Source organism: Nilaparvata lugens, unplaced genomic scaffold (genome assembly GCF_014356525.2).
Source record: "Nilaparvata lugens isolate BPH unplaced genomic scaffold, ASM1435652v1 scaffold5525, whole genome shotgun sequence".
In the NCBI taxonomy this organism is placed as follows: domain Eukaryota; kingdom Metazoa; phylum Arthropoda; class Insecta; order Hemiptera; family Delphacidae; genus Nilaparvata; species Nilaparvata lugens.
Genome location: NW_024091346.1, coordinates 2,942 through 21,487, shown reverse-complemented (window position 1 = coordinate 21,487; position 18,546 = coordinate 2,942). Strand labels below are relative to the sequence as shown.

The following is an 18,546-nucleotide window of genomic DNA, read 5'->3' as shown; positions in this document are numbered from 1 at the left end:
AATCTTATCAGAAATCTGATCTCACCAATCATATAAGGAAACACACTGGAGAGAGACCCTACAGCTGTGATTTCTGTGATTACAAAGCAATAAAAAAATCAAATCTCACCCAACATTCAAGGATTCACACTGCAGAGAGGCCCTTCAGCTGTGATTTTTGTGACTACAAGGCAACAGAGAAATCAGCTCTAACCCAACATTTGAGGACTCACACTGATGAAAGACCCTACAGCTGTGATTTCTGTGACTACAAAGCTAATCGGAAATCTAATCTCACCAAACATATAAGGATTCACACTGGTGAAAAACCCTATACCTGTGATTTTTGTGACTACAGAGCAACAGAGAAATCATCTCTCACCAAACATTTAAGGATTCACACTGGAGAGAGACCATTCAGCTGTGATTTTTGTGACTACAAAGCAACAGCGAAATCACATCTCACCATACATATAAAGACTCACACTGTAGAGAAACCCTTCAGCTGTGATCTCTGTGATTATAAATCAATACAAAAATCAAATCTCACCCAACATATAAGGACTCACACTGGAGAGAGACCCTTCAGATGTGATTTCTGTGACTACAAATCAACACATAAATCAGCTCTCAACAGACATCTGAGGACGCACACTAAAGAAAGACCCTAGAGCTGTGATTTCTATGACTACAAAACAAATCTAAGAAACATTTAAGGAAACACACTTGCAAAGAAACTTTGAAATTCAATTTTTCCATACAAAATCTCTTACAATCCAAAACAACATACAAATACTAAAAATATTTAACTGATTTCTGAGGCCCCATAACTCTTACAACAGCTCAACTCTCAAAACTCTGAACCATTCATTAACATAGAAAATATATAAATAATTTTATCAATTATTATTTACATAGAAACTCTGTCAATCAGAAATCAATCTCAGACATAATAATTCAAGAAAGTTTCAAAATTTTAATGTCTTGCCCTCCTTATCATATGCATGATTCATCAATTGTCTATCTGAATATTTTTCTTAAATTTAGCTGACTCACTTTACATACTACTATAAATATTTCCAGATTGTTTTTCTAGTCAGTACAATTTGTATTCATATTTTTTGAATATTTGTGCAATAAAGTATAATAGTCTTTGAATAAAACTCTCAATATTCATTTTTGTCTTTCATATCTATTCTATTATAAAATTATCCATCAATGTCTATAGTTACATTTGGTAACCTCCTTTATAATGCTGATGTAGCTATGCATTGTTATTTACTAGCCATTAGTTTAGTTGCTTTTTCAAGTCAGTCTGTTGCCAGAGCTCGTAGAGCGTACATCGCTTATAACCATGTATTAGATGTATTAGTATGTTGAAATAAATAATTCTTTTTAAAAAGCCGGTTGGTAATTCCAGTTCCTTATCTGGCGCCCGAACCACCCTCGCGCAGTTTTCCGATGTTGTTCGTTTGACAATATTAGTTTTCCGATTCGTGTTGCGATCGCTTATTTCGACTTTGAAAAGGAACCTATCGGAGGACTAAGTGAGGTGAACCTTCAACTTCAACGGAACTTCTACACGGGATAACCACGCCACCGGACTCCTTTCATCTTGGCAACCACACTGGCAGACTCCTTCCGGAACGCTTTCATCCAACAACCGGAAGTAAATCCAGTTCTTACCATTGCTGCTACTGTAAGTAACGAATGAATTCTTCTACCTCAGCTTCACTTTCTTCTACTTCAAATCAACTCATCAAGCCCTCCAAATTAGACTCTTCCACTATGGCAACTATCCCCAAACATCTGTTGGACTTTATTCCCAAGTTCGATGGGACACCCGAATTCCCAAATTTCTCAGATCCATTGAAGAACTTTTCAGACTTTACTGTAATGATGCTATCGAAAAAACTCAACGTGACCAGAACCACTGGCTTTTGTATACCGCTGCACTTCACAACTTAGAAGGCACAGCTGATAGCGTAGTTCAAAATAGTGAGTGCTCCAATGTAATCGAACTTATTCAACTCATAAAGAAACACTTTTCCGATAAACGTACTGTTCCAGACCTCATAGCAGAGATTGCTATCATGAAAACTTTTCAACATGAACATCCCCTTGACTTTCTTGACAGACTAAACAAAAAACGAACCAGGGTAGTTACTCGCTACAAATTAGACGGTGTGTCCGGCGACTTACTCAAAAACCTTCTTGAACAACTTGACATGACACTTGTAAGGACACTTATTCACGGTGTTCATCCAACACTCGGAGCTCATCTCCAAGTCTACAAGCTTAAGAACTTGGACGAAGCCCGTGACACCCTTCGCAGTGATTGCAGTATTGTGCTAAATCAATTGAAACTTACGGAATCTGTGTCTGATAATGCAGTTATCAATCCTCAATTTCGGCAGCGTAACTTCTTTCAACCGCGCGATCAGTGTTTCCCCAATTCATGCAGTATTCACCTCGAAGTTTCCAACAACCCTTCAAGCAAACTTTTGCTCCTTTTAACCAATATAGGTTTCAACACAACCAATTCCAACAACCTCCACAAATCCAATCTCAACAGCCTCAACAGAATCTAGTACCATTTAACGCAAGATTTCAGCAGTCTCAATTTCAAACTGTCCAACCAAAATCCTTCAACAGTAACTTTCGTAATTTCCAAGGTGCACAAAACGTTCGACAGTCTCCAAATTGGAATTCTCAAAATACTGTCTCAATGCGTACTGTTTCAACCAATCGTAGTAACAACTCTGCACGGAACAATTCATTCCACGATGTTCATTATATGGAAGGAAATTGCATTGACGAATCTAACGTAAATGTCACTCCACTTGATGAAACTAGTTTCGTTCAATCTATGCAAACTCAAATCGATTCTCTCACTTCAGCTGTAAACGAATTGGCAGACCGTTTTTTAGGATTAGGCCCAGCTCCTTCGGGGGACCCGCCAATCAGTTTGAGTTGAAGATTATCAACAAATCCCTCCCGTACTTTGTCGATGATTCTAATCTAAAATGGCTTGTTGACACTGGATCAGTGAAGAACTATATAAATCCCGCTATTGTACCACCTGATGTGACTAGATTTAAGGAAGAATTTATCGCGAAGACACCTGCTGGTGAAAGAAAAGGAGATGAGTATATTTTTATGAACTCGTCACAAGTGTTTCCAATGTGTGCTAGAATTAAGATGTATTTATTTGAATTTTCTAAGAAGTATGACATTTTATTAGGACATGAAACTCTAAGTGTACTCAATGCCAATGTTAATTTCAAGGATAAGACGTTAGATTATGATAATGGATCGAAAAAATTATTATTTGTAATGAATTCTAGTAGTAACGAAATTGAATTGAAACCAGGTTTTAATGTGATAACTGTCCCAGTTAGGTCTATTCCCAATGTAGGACGAGGATTGCTTAAACCTGTAACAAATGATAAATTTAGTATTGAAGAAGGTATAGTAGATATAGTTAATGATGAATGTACATGTCTAGCGTTTTCTCATGAACTCATGACCATCAGTCCTGAACCCATGGAAATAGATGAGATAGAAACTATTTATGAGCCAACTAATGAATCAGTGACCGAGAGTCCCGAACATTTTGCATTAGTGAAGAATTTGATTTTTGAAACTTTGCGTACAGATCATATGAATGATGAAGAGAAAAGGGAGATATTTGATTTAGTAATTGAATTTCCCGAAATAATCAAACTTGAAAATATCCCTCTAGGGTCAACGAACTTACTCAAACACAAAATCAACACAGTTGATGACAATCCTGTATACACAAGAAATTATAGGTACCCTCAAATTTTCAAGAAAGACATTCAAATTGAGATAGAAAAGTTGCTAAAGAACAAAATAATTCAACCCTCAAACTCCCCATACAACTCTCCAATATGGGTAGTTCCCAAGAAAATGGATGCTTCTGGTCAAAAGAAAATTAGAATGGCAATCGATTACAGAAAACTCAATGAAAAAACTACAGCTGACAAATATCCTCTACCAAATATTGAAGATCTATTTGGAAAAATAGGACAAGCTACGTATTTCTCGACGATAGATTTATATTCTGGTTTCCATCAGATTGAAATGGACCCAGAGTCTGTCCCAAAAACAGCTTTTTCAACAGAAGATGGCCACTTCGAATTTATAAGGCTTCCCTTTGGATTGAAAAATGCACCCCCATTTTTTCAGTGTAATATGAACATACTATTTGCTAGAATGCCGAATGTTTTAGTGTATATGGACGACATAATTGTATTCTCTGACAATTTAGAGGAGCATTTGAAACATTTGAGATCCATTTTCAAAAAATTGAAAGAACACAATCTTAAAATACAGCTCGATAAAACTGAATTTTTCAAAAGAGAATTGTTGTACCTAGGACATGTAATCTCAGAAGAAGGAATTCAACCAAATCCCGCCAAATTGAAAGCAATCAAAGACTTCCCGATTCCCAAAACCGAAAAACAAATAAAACAATTTTTAGGATTAACTGGTTACTACAGAAAAATGATCAAAAACTATGCAAAAATCGCTAAGCCTCTGACTCAAGCTTTGAAAAAAGATGTCAAGGTTGACATTTCTAATAAGGAGTACATTAATGCATTTGAAAAAATGAAAACAATACAATCAAATAATATGAAAATCAGTAATTACTTTAATTCATTGTATAATGAATCAAACAGAATCGAACTTAATCAGCAATCCTCATTGTTATTTGACTCTCTCTTGCTTTTAAATAATAAAATTTCTGATATTGTAACAAGCTTAGAATTTTGTAAATTGAATGTACTCCACTCGACTATTATTTCTCACGATGAACTTTTTCTCATGCACCGAAATTCGAATTTTAGCTTCATTTAAAATGATGTCAGTGTAATATGGAAACTCAGCAAAGTCCATTGTGCAATGTTTAAAGACCACATTTCTTATTTCATTGAAGTACCGCTACAGTCGGCAATTTATGAAACATTTTTCCTGTTGTCATATCCTGTCATTCACGAAAATGAAATTGTAACAACAATTGTACATCCTTCTTTTGTACTCCGTAATGATAAATTATTTTTTGGAACTTGCAAACTTATCAATGATAATTATTATTGTAGTAATATAAGTCGTATTGAAAATTTATGTATTGAACAATTGTTAGATGATAGAGATTTAAATGGATGTAATAAATTAGTTTTAAAAGATGGGTCTTCTTTAGTGAAATATATTAACATAATTGATAGTTTTATATTATTTAATGTAAGTTCATGTATAATTTACAGTTCTGCCAAGAAGAAAAATGTTACTCTCTTTCCAAACAGAAAAACTAAATTGTTAAAAATTGATAACTCAGAGACTTTAATTGGATATTACAGACCAAACATATTTTGGGAAAATGAAGTTATTGTGCCAACTAAACTTATAGAAAATAAGAAGATTCCTAATTTTAGTTTTGATGAAGTACATACTGCAAACATAAAATTTCAACAACTTGATATTATTGATGAATTACCTCTACAAGACAATAGAATCATCTATATTGTTGTAATTACTATATTATTTATTTTGGTTGTAATTTTATTGATATTCATTTTTATTAAAATAATTTGGCAAAAACTGTCCATTTCTAACTCAAATAATTGTAATTCTGGCGTGGATAACAATATTGTTAATACCGATTCCCAACAAATGTATCCAAGATTGCCATGTAACTAATACTTAATTTTTGTACTTGGACTTAATACTATTTTATTTTTGAAGCTGAGGGCAGCTTCACACTTGGGGGGGAGGAGTTACATTTGGTAACCCCCTTTATAATGCTGATGTAGCTATGCATTGTTATTTACTAGCTATTAGTTTAGTTGCTTTTTCGAGTCAGTCTGTTGCCAGAGCTCGTAGAGCGTACATCGCTTATAACCATGTATTAGATGTATTAGTATGTTGAAATAAATAATTCTTTTTAAAAAGCCGGTTGGTTATCCCAGTTCCTTAACTTATGAATGCAACATCAGTTATGTCTCTTCAAATAAATTATCCTTGTGTTCATTACATTTCATTTGAAAACACTTTTTAACCAGACTATGTTCTAGTTATTTCAATGTTACAAAATTTATTATGCTCTTTGCACCTGGATTCACAAGATTTTTGTTTTTGAATAACTTTTAAATTGCATTATATTAAGAATTAAAATGAGAGGCCAAAAAAAGTTCACTGTAAATTCTCCAATTTTACTTTCACCACCCACTTATCTTTTGAAACAAAAGAGTTTTAGCATTTCAAAAATTTTATGTTTGTTTGTATAGTAAGTGCTAGTGTTTAATATTAATAATTTTTGTATAGTAGGGCTCATCGAATTTCCATCAAGCTGTTTACCCTGTTGTCAATATTTGTAGTAGCAGAAGTCTTTGGGATGATTTACAGCATCTAATTTGGATTTCTGTTGAATAATAATTGTTACAAAACTTGTCATGCTCTTTGCACCTGGATTCACAAGTTTTTTTGTTGAGAAAGATAGATCCGAGAATCATTAATAATAAACTGAGTTTGAACTGGACAGAATAGGTTCAGGAAGAGCAATCTTATAATAATAAATCAATGACATTCTCATCAAACCAAATAGGTAGGTTTATTTCTATAATTTAATTCAAGTTTACTTGGAAATGGTTGATTTCAAGGGTTAAATGCATCGTCCATTTACAAAACTGCCTACTTGCCAAAAACAAAATTTTTCAGGAAACAAGAAAACCTTCATTTCATTAAAATTATGAGTTAATTAATTACTGTTAAGTTTATAAAATCTGTGAATAAATTGGAAACACAATTTACAAGGTCTTAGATTACAATATTTTTTTATATATATAGTAGTTTTAAGCTGTTTTAACTAGACAGTTTTGGGAAAAAATATTTGTAATTAGCAAGTTTTGGAAATGGACCTTTGTCAAGTAGCTAGTTTTGATACTGTAAATAAATCAGGTCTGATTAGGAAATCTAAAACAACAAAGAGCCTGAAGAAGAGGTTTAAAAGTGTAAAACAGAATTTTATCAAATTAATATATTAAACATATTTGAATAATCTTGAAATATTAAATCAGTGAAATATTGTAGAGAAATTATTATGAAAAATGTACTCTCACCAAATATTAAAAAATGAGCTAGAACAATGTTCATGAAAACTTTTCTTAAATGTAACAATTTAAGCAAAATGTGACTGTCTTCAATCAATGAAAAATTAGCTAGCTCAACATATATCAAGAAGAGTTTTTTTTGCCTTATTATCATGAGTCTTTTTTTACACTCTTAAATTTATTTCTTCCATGGGCTCATCAATTTCTCCATTTTCATCAACGTTTTGAAGATCCAGTTGTTCTTGTTTTGATATGACATTTTTGTAGAACTTCAAATGACAAGAACTTTCCACTGCACCTTCTTCAGCTGTCACTTCTTCTTCAGCATTCATTCTTCCTCAGGCCTCAGGTATAATACAAAACACAAAACAACTTGAACAACATAAACCTCTTAAATCAATCAACTATCAATGAACACAGCTGATTGAAAATAACTGATCCCCTGGAAGTGACAGGTTGGCCAACAGTACTATAGATTTTTATATTCAGTAATTTTGATTTCCACTATGAAAATGTATGCCAGTGCTTCAGAATAAACAATATTGTGGAAGCTTACAACTAGTAAGTAGGGCTTTTTTATATTGCAACTAGCCAGTTTTGGAAAAATCTTCGTGAACTCTGTCATCTTAGTTGCTAGCAAGTAGATAGTTTTGGAACAGTATCTGAGTTTGCATGAAGACAGTTTTGGAAATGGAATGAAATGCAACTAGGCTCACTTTGAATCTGTACTCGATTTTCAATCATTTTTTTTAAATAGGATGAAGAGACTTTTGTCACTGTAAAAGTGTTTTATAATGTATAATCCAGTTGTTCCAACAACATGCAATCAACATCTTAATTTCTCAAACTTTGTCAAGAAGGCACTTTTGGAAATGGACAACTCAAATAACCCAATTTATTTTATATATTTACAATGCAAATGACACTAATGTAAAAACAGTGAAATATGAAATAATAAGGTAGTCCTTGTGCTCTTTTCTTCCACATTTCTAAGTGACAAAGTCCAAGATAAGGTTAGAATTTCACATGTACAATTTTTATAAAATTTTAGTCCAAAATAAACATTAAAACTATAAATTTTGAATTTAGATGGCTTGAATTATTAAATTAATTAGAAATATTCCACTCAATTGCCACTTGTAACGAATAATATTGAGTTATTCGAGAAAATTTGGAACAATTCAAAAAACACAAACTTGTCCACAACACTACAGGCTCAGGAAATACTGTGATTCACCAGCATACAGGAGCCCGCCTCTCCATTCTCAATGACAGATCTACAAAGTTGTGGAGAAAGGTAGCACTATAGTGAGGTCCACGTTATAATGACAGTGGATGAAGATAGAAGACCAGCATTACCGATTGTCTGCCTTCATTAATGATATTCCTACATTGTTGAAAACAGATTCGGCAACTTTGTGGAGCTGTAGAAAGATAGCGCTGTCTGTTTTGTCGGATGATGGACAAGGATACCAACATCAATGTTAATAAAATACTGCCATTATAAAGTGGACCACACTATATCCTTGTCTATCATTCAACAAAGTAGATAGCACTATCTCTATCTTGCTTTGCTCTGTTGCCAAAACATCTTTCAACAATGTAGAATTAATAAAAAATTAACAAAATATTTTATTGTAATTATGAAAATTCATGAAAGTGATATTCAAATGACTCAACATTTGAAGAGCTGTGAGAGTATTATCATAGAGAAAAGATAGCACTATGAAGATATCTCATGCTCATGGTATAGGGTGTTCATGTTCTAAATTTAAAGCCGATTTTTTGTCAACTCAAGCTGATTACTGTCTTTTATTACGTTTTGGCTGGGTGAGAGTATAAAAATTGCGCATTATGAGTCTACCAGTGTCACATAACTTCACGAAAAAGAACCGTGTGAACTGAATTGCTCCAAACGTCATGTCATGTGAGATATATTTTTCAATGCCGAAGCATGTGTGCGACGCCAATGCCTCGCCAACGCTTGCCTTGCACCAATATGTGCGTCTGTCAATACGCGGCTTTCATCCTTGTAAGATACAAACCACTCTCTGTCTCAGACAGCACCGTATCGCGCATGCGTTAGCAACGGGTTTTTCCCGTTCCATTCAGTCAGTTGAATGTAACGTTCTTTGTGATGATGGTTACCGATCACTATAACTGGAGCCAATCATCATTCTATTCGATGAAGATATTATTATCCAATGATGATTTATCATTAGATTCAATAAAATAATCAATATATTATCATTTTATTCAATGAAAGAAAGAGTACTTTTGAAAAATATGATTAATAAAACATAACAGTTGTTATTTAACTGATGTATAATATCACTTTATAATATGAGTGAGTTTAAAAGCCATTTTAGAATGTCTTAGCAAACCATGCAGATAAAAGATTCCATACTATTATCATCAGAATCTTTCCACTGAAATTTTTAAACATGGTTAATGTAGCATTATTCTATATAGGTCACCTACTGAGAACATACCAAGTGGGTCGCGGTGTAGATTTTGGATTCTTGTTTAATAATCATTATATATTATAGGACTATATTTTTTGGCGTCATCAAAGAGACCACTGGACTAGTCTTCATTGAATGAAAATAATACCATTTTCCCTAGAAATATATTTTGGCTGCTTTTAAATTGTATAAAAATGAAAGAAAAACTTATTTACTTTCGACATTTTAAAAGAACCAAAATGAGTTTAGAAATAGAGCCAACATTACATTTTCTAAACCAAATTTTTATAAAAACATTTTGAGAGACTAGTTTCTGTTGTTGCACCATTTCTCTCAAGTTGTTACTCATCTCAAGTAACTGGTTTGTTATTTTATTCGAAATTGACTATATCATTTTTTATGATGGAATCAGTGCTGTAGACTATTTCAAATTATTATCATTTATTTCCAATGACCAGGCATTCCTGGATAGATCGATCACGTCTTCAGTTATAGGATGGTCATAGTTGACTAGACCCAACTATAGGCCCGCCACAACGTAGACCCACGCTAATCCATGAAAAGCAACCCACGCCGTGGGATGTTTTGTAAACCATTGCTAAGCTTCTCCAGACATCTGTGTAATACATGCAATGAATAATCCACTTGTCAGCTGATTGATTATGAATAATTCTATAGCAATGGTTTACAAAACATCCCACGGCGTGGGTTGCTTTTCGTGGATTAGCGTGGGTCTACTTTGCGGCGGGCCATATGAGCGTATAATAGAGGTACTGTAAGATATAGGCCATACGAAAAACCAAACATGGTGTATTTCAAATCGAAAATTGGTGGATTGTTTGTTTTTTTTTATTAAATTCCAATTTTACAAAGATTTACATCAACATTTTTAGGTGCTCTTAGAAGTTATAGGAAGGAGAATTAATCAGCCTGCAAATATAAAAATACCTCTTGAGGAGAAAATACTTTTTACAGTTTGGATGTTGAGCAAACCAGAGACATTCTTAGCTGCTGATGACAGATATAATTTTTCTCAAAGTACTGCTCATAGAACATTCTATGAGATAGTGGATGTCATTGCAGCTTCAGTAGATGAACATGGTCGACACCCTTGCAGCAACAAAAGTCATCTGATGTAATTAATAATAATAGCCTTTACCAACTTCATAACTTGTGCTTGCTACATAAGAACTTCCTTTAATACAAGATTATCACCGGGTTGCACAACGGTCTGTTAACTTTTAATCCCAAATAAATTTCACTTTTGTTGCATCAGTAGTCCACACATGACCCTCTGTGGTGACTTCTGTAACATAAAGAAAACAATGATATTAAAACACCATTAAGTAGTGAACATGATTGACTTCCATAAGGTAGGTCTACTAAGCATTATGTTATAATTACAAGTAGTGCAGTCTATATACAGTGGTGCTTGCAAAATACATTGTAGTTCTTAATTTTCAATATGTTATAAATCACTCTCAAACAGGCTGTATCAGTGCCACTTTTTTGAAGTTGTCTTTTGAAGGAAACTTCAAGCTTGGCTACAAAATCTTACAGAAGCTTGATTAAATTACACCGGAAGAGTAGCTCAATTATGTTATAATCACATATAACATAGAAGAAACGCGTCTATAGTGAGGTCACGTTATATTGGCAGTAGAGTAATATAGAAGAACAACGTTGCCGATTCTCTGCCTTTTATAGCTGATACCAGTATATCTTATGTAACTGTTCATTCTTCTTTAGAACAATCAATTTATTGTACTCATCAAGTGAATTTACTTTTCAATAAATAATACACTTGCATAATTAGATTGAAAATTTTGTTAATAATTAACAATTATTGATCATATTTCAACTTTGTCAAGAAGGCACTTTTGGAAATGGACGACTCAAATAACCCAATTTATTTTATTCATTTACAATGAAAATGACACTAATGTAAAAACAGTGAGAGTTGAAATAATAAGGTAGTCCTTGTGCTGTTTTTATTCCAAATTTCTAAGTGACAAAGTCCAAGATAAGGTTAGAATTTCACATGTACAATTTTTATAAAATTTTAGTCCAAAATAAACATTAAAACTATAAATTTTGAATTTAGATGGCTTGAATTATTAAATTAATTAGAAATATTCCACTGAATTGCCACTTGTAACGAATAATATTGAGTTATTCGACAAAATTTGAAACCATTCAAAAAACACAAACTTGTCCACAACACTACAGGCTCAGGAAATACTGTGATTCACCGGCATACAGGAGCCCGCCTCTCCATTCTCAATGACAAATCTGCAAAGTTGTGGAAAAAGGTAGCACTATAGTGAGGTCCACGTTATAATGGCAGTGTTTGATTAGCAATGGTATTGCTATCCTTGTCTATCTTTCTACAAGCAGATAGCACTATCTTTTTCCCGCTATGCTCTGTTGCCAGATCATCTTCCAACAATGTAGTATAAATAATTAACAAAATATTTTATTGTAATTATGAAAATTCATGAAAGTGATATTCAAATGACTCAACATTTGAAGAGCTGTGAGAGTATTATCATAGAGAAAAGATAGCACTATGAAGATATCTCATGCTCATGGTATAGGGTGTTCATGTTCTAAATTTAAAGCCGATTTTTTGTCAACTCAAGCTGATTACTGTCTATTATTACGTTTTGGCTGGGTGAGAGTATAAAAATTGCGCATTATGAGTCTACCAGTGTCACATAGCTTCACGAAAAAGAACCATGTGGACTGAATTGTTTCAAACGTCATGTCATGTGAGATATATTTTTCAATGCCGAAGCATGTGTGCGACGCACAATGCCTCGCCAAAGCTTGCCTTGCACCAATATGTGCGTCTGTCAATACGCGGCTTCCATCCTTATAGGATAGAACTGTTCAAATCCCCTCTTTGATTTTCGATTATTTTGTCTTTTCAATTATTTGCAGTAGGTGAAAGTGATTAATTATCTCTACTCATTCAATGTGATTAGGCACAATGGATTTCGAAGTAAGTACTTGAATGAACATATGCAAAATTTGTAGGGATGTAGTAATATAAGGATAATAGGATACAGTACTACCTAACCTGAAAAATGCACTGTTGAAGAGCTGAATAATTCCTGTTACAATCAATATTATAATTTGAAGTAGGCAGTAACAAGGCAGAGAATCAGCAACACTGTTTCCTTATCATCATCCTCATTATAACATGGACCTCACTATAGATACTCCACTAAGGGCCGGTTTCCAAGCACAGGATTTAGCTAAGTTCCAGATTTTGAACATCTGGAGTCAGAAAATTGGCTTTCCAAAATGTGGCATAGTCACAGTAGAACAAATAACGATTTTAAAATTTAATTTCAACAAACTAGAAAATTGAACACAAAAAATATAAAGGAAATAGTGTAAAATATCAGCTATTTTGAATTATTTAGGAATGTATAATTTTGTCAAGGAAAAACGTTTCCAATTATAGAAATGAGAAAAAAAAAGATTATCATAAATACTGGTAATACTACGCCCCATTTTGGAAAGCCAATTTTTTTACTCCAGCTGTTTAGTCTAGAACTTAGTTAAACCCTGAGCTCAGAAACTGGCCTTTAATTTAGGATTTTTTATGTGATATAATTAATAAAAATCTGGTTTGGCACACTCACACAACTTTCCTTGCCATTATGGAAATTGATCTCCTGACGCTAGTGTTCATGCACATCTCAAGTCTACTATTCAAAGATCCAAGCCAGCTGGTGTCAGGACAATAATGCTGGAGACACAGGAGTTCTGCTATCTCTTCATAGTGAATGATTTAATAGAATCAACAGTTGCCAACAGTTTGCAATTGAATAATCACATTTTCTCAAATTTCAAGCTTATTTCCAATTTAAGTAAAAATGTAACTCAACATTAATTGTAGAGATTCTCATGCTCAATCTTTTTCACTTGAAATTTTTTGTTTAAATTGTATCTGAAGCCTGATAATTGGGAATCTAAAATCAAACTTTGCATAGATGGGGCGGAGCTCCTGAGATTTTTACAGATATGGGACTTGTGGCAGTTGATAGAGCTTATCAATATTACTATTATAGGAATAAATTCAATCAAAATTGTTCAAGCTGTTTTCGAGAAAATCGCAAAAACCATGTTTTTGACTACATTTCAGCTGCTATCTTGAATTGCATTTGATCAAAATTGTTCATGTCAGATCTTATAGGGGAAGGACTTTAAGTTCCAGATTTCAAGTCCTCCCGTTAATTGGGAGATGAGATATCATGTAAATGGACACTCATACACTTATACAAACACACTTGAAATTGAATTGAATATTGCAAGCTGAACAATTCCTGAAAGAACCAACTTCATTATTTATTTATTTAATCACAACATAACATACTACAACTGAGCCACTGACTTGCTTACAGGGAGGAGAGTACAGCTACAGATGCCACAGTGGATCCAGACCAGTCCAGATTCAGCCAAACAACATGGATGGTCAAGGTCAAGACAACTCAGGGTCAATGACACATTCTCAACATCAAGGACCAGACATGGACATCTGTGATTGGCCGATCCATGGATCAGATGAAGCTGAAGACATCATTGAAGAAAAGTACCAGATTCAGCATAACATGGATAATCAGGTTGTATACTTAGACCACAATTATTCAAAACATCGATTTGAAATTATAGTGCTAAAGCCAGAGGTTCTGATTGAAGAAGAAGAACACCAACAACATGAAGGAATAGTGGAAGAAGAGGAGATTCAGCAAGAAAATGATACAGGCATACAGATTGAAAGCATCTATTCTCTTTCAACAGATAGACTGAACTGTGACCCCTTTATACCTGAACACATGAAAGTTGAAAATGTAGAAGAATCTTATGAAACACACTCAGAAACATTAGTGGATATTGAAGACAATTATTCTGATACAATATTTACAAATTCTGAAAGTATAAGAATACCAACAGGACTATGTATATCAAACTCTGTCGTTCAAGGAGGTTTAAGCTCCATCAATAGATCAGTTGATGAAACTCTTGGGAACACTTCGATCAACGATTCTGATGAAGACCTCAATGAGGTGGACTTATTAATTAAAAATGCAAGAAAGAAATCAAATCTCACCCAACATTTGAGGTTTCACACTGGAGAGAGACCATTCAGCTGTGATTTCTGTGACTACAAAGCAATAAAGAAATCAAATCTCACCCAACATTTAAGGATTCACACTGGTGAAAAACCCTATACCTGTGATTTTTGTGACTACAAAGCAATAAAGAAATCATCTCTCACCAAACATATAAGGACTCACACTGTAGAGAGACCCTTCAGCTGTGATTTTTGTGACCACAAGGCAACAAACAAATCAAATCTCATCCAACATATAAGGATTCACACTGGAGAGAGACCCTACAGCTGTGATTTCTGTGACCATAAAGCTACAGTAAAATCAGCTCTCACCCAACATCTAAGGATTCACACTGGAGAGAGACCCTTCAGCTGTGATTTCTGTGACTACAAAGCTAATCAGAAATCTGATCTCACCAAACATATAAGGATTCACACTGGAGAGAGACCCTACAGCTGTGATTTCTGTGACTACAAATCTTATCAGAAATCTGATCTCACCAGACATATAAGGACTCACACTGTAGAGAGACCCTTCAGCTGTAATTTTTGTGACTACAAATCAACACAAAAATCAGCTCTCACCCAACATCTGAGGATTCACACCGGTGAAAGACCCTTCAGCTGTGATTTCTGTGACTACAAAGCAACAGAAAAATCAGCTCTCACCCAACATTTGAGGACTCACACTGGAGAGAGACCCTACAGCTGTGATCTCTGTGACTACAAAGCAACACAAAAATCAGCTCTCACCCAACATCTAATGATTCACACTGGAGAGAGACCCTTCAGCTGTGATTTATGTAACTACAAAGCAATAAAGAAATCAAATCTCACCCAACATTTAAGGACTCACACTGGAGAGAGACCCTTCAGATGTGATTTCTGTGACTACAAATCAACACATAAATCAGCTCTCAACAGACATCTGAGGACGCACACTAAAGAAAGACCCTAGAGCTGTGATTTCTATGACTACAAAACAAAACTAAAAAAAATTAAGGAAACACACTTGCATAAACTTTGAAATACAATTTTTCCATATAAAATCTCTTACAATCCAAAACAACATTCGAATACTAAAAATATTTAACTGATTTCTGAGGCCCCATAACTCTTACAACAGCTCAACTCTCAAAACTCTGAACCATTCATTAACATAGAAAATATATTAATAATTTTATCAATTTTCATTTACATAGAAACTCTGTCAATCAGAAATCATTCTCAGGCATAATAATTCAAGAAAGTTTCAAAATGTTAATGTCTTGCCCTTCTTATCATATGCATGATTCATCAATTTTCTATCTGAATATTTTTCTTAAATTTAGCTGACTCACTGTACATACTACTATAAATATTTCCAGATTTGTTTTTCTAGTCAGTACAATTTGTATTCATATTTTTTGAATATTTGTGCAATAAAGTATAATAGTCTTTGAATAAAACTCTCAATATTCATTTTTGTCTTTCATATCTATTCTATTATAAAATTATCCATCAATGTCTATGAATGCAACATCAGTTATGTCTTTTCAAATAAATTATTCTTGTGTTCATTACATTTCATTTGAAAACACTTTTTTACCAGACTATGTTCTAGTTATTTCAATGTTACAAAATTTATTATGCTCTTTGCACCTGGATTCACAAGATTTTTGTTTTTGAATAACTTTTAAATTGCATTATATTAAGAATTAAAATGAGAGGCCAAAAAAAGTTCTTTCTAAATTCTCCAATTTCACTTTCACCACCCACTTATCTTTTGAAACAAAAGAGTTTTAGCATTTCAAAAATGTTATGTTTGTTTGTATAGTAAGTGCTAGTGTTTAATATTAATAATTTTTGTATAGTAGGGCTCATCGAATTTCCATCAAGCTGTTTACCCTGTTGTCAATATTTGCAGTAGCAGAAGTCTTTGGGATGATTTACAGCATCTAATTTTGATTTCTGTCTAATAATAATTGTTACAAAACTTGTCATGCTCTTTGCACCTGGATTCACAAGTTTTTTTGTTGAAAAAGATAGATCCGAGAATCATTAATAATAAACTGAGTTTGAACTGGACAGAATAGGTTCAGGAACAGCAAACTTATAATAATAAATCAAAGACATTCTCATCAAACCAAATAGGTAGGTTCATTTCCATCATTTAATTCAAGTTTACTTGGAAATGGTTGATTTCAAGGGTTAAATGAGTCGTCCATTTACAAAAGTGCCTACTTGCCAAAAACAAAATTTTCAGGAAACAAGAAAACCTTAATTTCATTGAAATTATGGGTTAATTAATTACTGTTAAGTTTATAAAATCCGTGAATAAATTGGAAACACAATTTACAAGGTCTTAGATTACAATATTTTTTTATATATATAGTAGTTTTAAGCTGTTTTAACTAGACAGTTTTGGAAAAAATATTTGTAATTAGCAAGTTTTGGAAATGGACCTTTGTCAAGTAGCTAGTTTTGATACTGTGAATAAATCAGGTCTGATTTGGAAATCTAAAACAACAAAGAGCCTGAAGAAGAGTTTTAAAAGTGTAAAACAGAATTTATTCAAATAAATGTTCTATTAAACATATTTGAATAATCTTGAAATATTAAATCAATGAAATATTGTAGAAAAATTATTATGAAAAATGTACTCTCACCAAATATTAAAAAATGAGCTAGAACAATGTTCATGAAAATTTTTCTTAAATGTAACAATTAAGCAAAATTTGACTGTCTTCAATCAATGAAAAATTAGCTAGCTCAACATATATCAAGAAGAGTTTTTTTGCCTTATTATCATGAGTCTTTTTTTACACTCTTAAATTTATTTCTTCCATGGGCTCATCAATTTCTTCATTTTCATCAACATTTTGAAGATCCAGTTGTTCTTGTTTTGATATGACATCTTTGTAGAACTTCAAATGACAAGAACTTTCCACTGCACCTTCTTCAGCTGTCACTTCTTCAGCATTCATTCTTCCTCAGGCCTCAGGTATAATACAAAACACAAAACAACTTGAACAACATAAACCTCTTAAATCAATCAACTATCAATGAACACAGCTTATTGAAAATAACTGATCCCCTGGAAGTGACAGGTTGGCCAACAGTACTATAGATTTTTATATTCAGTAATATTGATTTTCACTATGAAAATGTATGCCAGTGCTTCAGAATAAACAATATTGTGGAAGCTTACAACTAGTAAGTAGGGCTTTTTTATATTGCAACTAGCCAGTTTTGGAAAAATCTTCGTGAACTCTGTCATCTTAGTTGCTAGCAAGTAGATAGTTTTGGAACAGTTTGCATGAAGACAGTTTTGGAAATGGAATGAAATGCAACTAGGCTCACTTTGAATCTGTACTCGATTTTCAATCATTTTTTTCAAAATAGGATAAAGAAACTTTTGTCACTGTAAAAGTGTTTTATAATGTATATTCCAGTTGTTCCAACAACATGCAATCAAAATCTCAATTTCTCAAACTTTGTCAAGAAGGCACTTTTGGAAATGGACGACTCAAATAACCCAATTTATTTCATTTATTTACAATGCAAATGACACTAATGTAAAAACAGTGAGAGATGAAATAATAAGGTAGTCCTTGTGCTATTTTATTCCAAATTTCTAAGTGACAAAGTCCAAGATAAGGTTAGAATTTCACATGTACAATTTTTATAAAATTTTAGTCCAAAATAAACATTAAAACTATAAATTTTGAATTTAGATGGCTTGAATTATTAAATTAATTAGAAATATTCCACTCAATTGCCACTTGTAACGAATAATATTGAGTTATTCGAGAAAATTTGGAACCATTCAAAAAACACAAACTTGTCCACAACACTACAGGCT

The 18,546-nt window shown here is 33.1% G+C and overlaps 2 protein-coding genes across 3 annotated transcripts; both read left to right on the top strand.

Moving 5' to 3' along the window:
* Positions 1-5: 5 nt before the first annotated feature.
* On the top strand, positions 6-684 carry LOC111045922 (zinc finger protein 33B-like; the record flags this gene model as incomplete). Its single annotated transcript, XM_022331399.2, has 1 exon — positions 6-684. A coding segment is annotated over one exon (645 nt), but the record flags the coding sequence as incomplete, so codon positions are not given.
* Positions 685-12,020: 11,336 nt separating this feature from the next.
* Positions 12,021-18,343, top strand: LOC111057499 (gastrula zinc finger protein XlCGF57.1-like). Of its 2 annotated transcripts, none has more exons than XM_039444791.1 (3): positions 12,021-12,581; positions 13,993-14,939; positions 15,024-18,343. In XM_039444791.1, the coding sequence occupies exons 1-3, from the start codon at positions 12,570-12,572 to the stop codon at positions 15,658-15,660; spliced, it is 1,596 nt and encodes a 531-aa protein (XP_039300725.1). In that variant the 5' UTR covers positions 12,021-12,569; the 3' UTR covers positions 15,661-18,343. The 2 variants fall into 2 exon arrangements, with proteins under 2 accessions (XP_039300725.1, XP_039300726.1); XM_039444792.1 differs by having other exon boundaries at positions 13,993-14,963; positions 15,048-18,343.
* Positions 18,344-18,546: the final 203 nt, after the last annotated feature.

Bases quoted from the DNA above. Each gene is read 5' to 3' on its own strand.
- LOC111057499 (XM_039444791.1), top strand. The intron at 14,940-15,023 runs ATCAAATCTCAT...AGCTACAGTAAA, and splicing joins GACCACAAGGCAACAAACAA to ATCAGCTCTCACCCAACATC.